The sequence below is a fragment of the Geospiza fortis genome, unplaced genomic scaffold, assembly GCF_000277835.1.
Source record: "Geospiza fortis unplaced genomic scaffold, GeoFor_1.0 scaffold85, whole genome shotgun sequence".
NCBI classification, from domain to species: Eukaryota; Metazoa; Chordata; class Aves; order Passeriformes; family Thraupidae; genus Geospiza; species Geospiza fortis.
The window spans coordinates 2,745,857-2,750,000 of record NW_005054358.1 but is presented as its reverse complement, the minus strand read 5'-3'; the positions used below and the strand labels follow the sequence as shown (position 1 = coordinate 2,750,000).

Here is a 4,144-nt window from a genome sequence, read left to right as displayed (position 1 = left end):
CTGACAGAAACAACGGGAGAAGGAGCAGAGTCATCCTGCACCATGGGAAGTGCCAAATCCTGGTGCTCCAGGGCTCAGCCTCCTGCTGCCACCCCAGCAAAGCTCTGGCCTTTGCTGGTACAAGGTTGTGTGAGGTGGAGATGGTCGCTGGCAGGAGGGATTGGACACAAACAAGTCCCAGGCTGTCCCTGGGTTGTTTCTGACCCCTGGGGCAGCTCCTCCCCAGGGAGCTGGTGGGCAGGAGCTCTCCAAGGTGAGCAGCTTTCCTGCATCTTTTATGAGAGTACTATTTCCACTCGTTCATCCAGGACAAGGAGTTACAGCTCCCTTCTCTGCCCCGCAGCTCCTCCACACTGGAGTGTGGGGACAGCTCTGTTTTGGTGTTTTCCAACCCCCTCTGGTCACCTGGCCCAGCTGTGGTGGGTGTGGAGCACTGTGGAGATGACAGCCTGGTCAGAGAGAGAGAAAGGCAGATAAGCTTTCCCACAAATTGGTCTGGGAAGTTTTAGGGAGGCAGAGAGAAAGTAAACAAATGGTAAACTATCTGCAGGTGGTATTTTCAACAAATTGTTTTCCTCCTATGATGTTTTACCAAAGGGTGTCTTCTTAATTAGCCAATCAAGTGAAATGTGTTGATTAAATGGCCAATCAATCAGGTCCCCCTGTATCCCACCAGGGTATAAAAGAAGGGGTTCCAATAAAGTCAGGGCTTCTGACCTCTCAGCCTTCTGACCTGGAGTCTGTGTCTGTTGTAATGGGACACAAAATGAATGCCACGCATGCTGAAACTTCTAAGGTAAAAAGAAGAAAGTTTATTTGTTGACTTCGATATAGATAGAATTTCAAAAGTGATCCTGGATTGGAGGATGAAATTGTTACTTCTCTAAAGACACTGGTTAAACTAACAGTCTATTAAATTTCTCCTTTTCTAGAAAAGAATGCAAAAACAATCATTATTTACATAAAAGTGTGTGAGAAACTACATTACAAACATATAAACATCAGAAGGCTTAGAAGACCAGGTCATTCCTTGTTGAGTTTGTGAGGGTCCCCAGGATGAGGTGAGAGATGAGAATCTGACTCCATGTCATGTTATTTTATGATATTATATTCAGCTGGACTGGGACTGGCCATTCATTAAAAACAATTCTCACAATTCTGCAATCAAAGATGCACCTGTTGGGAAGCAACCTCCAGACCACAATCCAAGCAATCAGATAATTATTTACATTTCTTTTCTGAGACTTCACAGCTTCTCAGGAGAAAAATCCTGGTGAAGGGATTTATCAGAAAATATCATGGTGACAGTGCGTGAGAAACTCCATTACAAGAATGTAACCATCAGAAGGCTTAGAAGAGCAGGGTGACCCGTGTCATTCCTGGCTCAGCAGCAGAGCAGGGTGCTCTGGATGAACTGGCAGAGGCAGGGGACGCTGCTGTGGCCCAGGTGTCCCCCAGGGCTGGCCCGAGGCAGCCGGCCCGTCACCAGGAGCCGCGCGTAGCACGCGCTGAAGATCACCAGGAGCTGCTGGGCCGTGGCCTGCAGGGAGCAAGGGAGGTGTCACAGCAGGGCGTGCTCAGAGCTCTGTGTCACTGTGCCCCACAGCTTATTGGGTGTGGGGTCACTGAGATGAGCGATGGGAAATGACCCTGGCTCATCCCAGGCTGCAGGGGCTGAGCGAGGAGCACTGGCTGCTCTTTGCTTCTCCATTAGCTTGGGGTTTTGTCTTAGCCCAGACCCTCCTGCCTTCAAACCAGCCACTGGTTTCAAACGTGGAATTCAGGTTTACAAGTGTGGAATTCAGGTTTTTCAGGGTTTCCACCTCCTCCTGGCTTCAAACCTGTCACTGGTTTTAAACCAGCCATTGGTTCACAAATGTGGAATAGCCATTGGTTTAAAATGTGGAATTCAGATTTTTTCACGGTTTCCACCTCCTCCTGGCTTCAAACTAGCCACTGGTTTTAAATCTGCCTTTAAACCAGCCACTGGTTTTAAACCAGCCACTGGTTTAAAATGCAGAATTCAGGTTTACAAGTGTGGAATTCAGATTTTTCAGGGTTTCCACCTCCTCCTAGCTTCAAACCAGCCATTGGTTTAAAATGTGGAATTCAGGTTCACAAGTGCGGAATTCAGATTTTTTCAGGGTTTCCTCCTCCTCCTGCCTTCAAACCAGCCCCTGGGCTGTGTTATTTGGTCCTGGCTCTCCTGAGCACCCTGAGGGCATCACCTGCCCCAGCTCTGCTCCCTGGGAGCCCATCCCAGCCTCCACAGGGATGGGAGGGGAGGCATGGAGAGATTCCTTCCTTAACCTGCCCCTCCCAGCTGTGCTTTGTGCACTTCAGCCCCCAGCGCTGCCTCCAGGCCCTGGCAGCCCACATCACTCACCTGCAGGGGACACAGGTAAGGGACACTGGGGACAGCCTGGGGACACGGGCAGCTCCTGCCCCAAGCCCTGCATTGGCTGCGGTGGAGGTGAGCAAGGACAGAGAACTGGCCCAGGTCCCCTTGTGGCCAGCAGTGCTGGCACTCTGTCCCCACAGGGGGTGACAACGAGTGACTGCTGGCCTGCAGGTGGCCCTGGGGACCTGCCCACTCTGTCCCTGCCTCCTCGGGCTTGTTTTTGCCTGTAGACAGCCAGAGAGCATCAACCTGCAGGGATGTCACCTGCACTGAATTCACTTGGAGACAGTGACAGGAAAAGTGCAAAATAAATCAAAATCATCCCTTTGGTAGCTCCGTGCTGAGCAGGAATCAGGGCACATTTGTTGCTCAGCGTGGCACCAGTCTTTGAAGGCATTTTCCATGGAGGAGACAAAGGCTGGGCTCATCCATGGCTCAGCTCACCCTGGGCAGGAGCATCAGGTCCGTGGGGAGAGGTTTTCTTCCAAACAGGACCCTTGGGACCAGCAAGGAAAAGCCCAATCCATGAATTCCTCAAGGATTATCCCCACCTGCTCAGACAACTTGGAATTCAGGTTTACAAATGTGGAATTCAGGTTTTTAAGGGTTTCCTCCTTCTCCTGGCAGCACCAGGGCTGGAGAAGGTCAGTGTGGATTTTCCAGGTGCTTCTGCTGGAGAAAAAAGTGGTGTCCCCCATGGTTGGGATGAATTTTGGAGCTGAGATGCCTTGGGGGTGATTTGGTGCCACTATAAAGGGGATATTTATTCTCACCTGGGGTGGGCCCTCGGGGATGAGGTGCAGGAGCTCACTGCAGGTCACAGGATCTTTATTCAGGGTCACCCCTCTGGGTAAAAGAGGGGATTCTTCACATGGAGCCTCCTCCTCCACCCCCAGCCCGGGCTGAGCTGCCACATCCATGACCACACAGAGCTTGTTCAGCCTGTCCCTCAAGCCTGCCTGGAAGAGAAGGAGATTTTGGGGCTCTCCAAAGGCAGGCAGCAGTGCTGTCCTGTGGAAAGCCTGTATAAGGCACCATGGATTTAAATCCTAGGATTTCTCACCCCAGGCAGCAGTGCTGTCCTGTGGAGAGCCTTTGCAGGGCACCATTTATCCATGCATGGATTTATTCCTGGGATTTCCCACCCCAGGCAGCAGTGGTGTTTTGAGGACAGAGTTTAAAAGGTACAATTTTCTCATTTTTTGCACATTTTTCACTCCTGGGGTTTCCCATGCCAAGAGCCATGCCCAGCACTTGGAGCTGGGTGTCCCTGCCATGGCCTGGCTGCCCCCTGCTGCCAGTGGCCGCTCCCAGCACCACGGGCACAGCCTGGCATGGACAATCCTGTCTTTAAAAACAGAGTTCTCTCATGCCCTGTGTGAATCCAGGAATTGCTGTCCCTCCCTGAGCTGCAGCTTCCAGGGAGATGAGCAGCCTGGAGATTTGAGAGGACTCTCACCCCACAAAAGCAGTTCAGTGGATATTTACACACCCACAGAGAGCAAAACATTTTCTGAAGGCCAAGAGGACAAAATGTTTTATATAATTAACTCCATGCAGCAATTCCTGCTCCTGCAGGCTATCCCACTTTTTCCAGGAGGACAGCTCAAGGTGGCAGCTGTTCCAAGGCGTGCCTCATGCTTCCAAAATTTGCCTTTCTTTCCTGATGACTTTCCATCATTAAAGCTGCACAGTTAATTATCCAGACACACACGTTCCATGGGGTCTGGACAAATTCCTGCT

The 4,144-nt window shown here is 51.0% G+C and overlaps 1 protein-coding gene across 2 annotated transcripts in view; it reads right to left on the bottom strand.

Annotated features, from left to right (window-relative positions):
- Nucleotides 1-1,254: 1,254 nt before the first annotated feature.
- The window catches only part of TMEM268 (transmembrane protein 268), a 16,797-nt gene continuing 13,907 nt past the window's right edge, over nucleotides 1,255-4,144 (bottom strand). The window contains exons 8-9 of one of the 2 annotated variants that reach the window (XM_031059244.1): nucleotides 3,175-3,360; nucleotides 1,255-1,540 (exon numbers count right to left, since the gene is read on the bottom strand). In XM_031059244.1, coding sequence (XP_030915104.1) covers nucleotides 1,385-1,540; nucleotides 3,175-3,360 — 342 coding nt within the window. In that variant the 3' untranslated portion in view covers nucleotides 1,255-1,384. The remainder of the gene's footprint in view (nucleotides 1,541-3,174; nucleotides 3,361-4,144) is intronic. The other variant, XM_031059245.1, reaches the window with a different exon arrangement.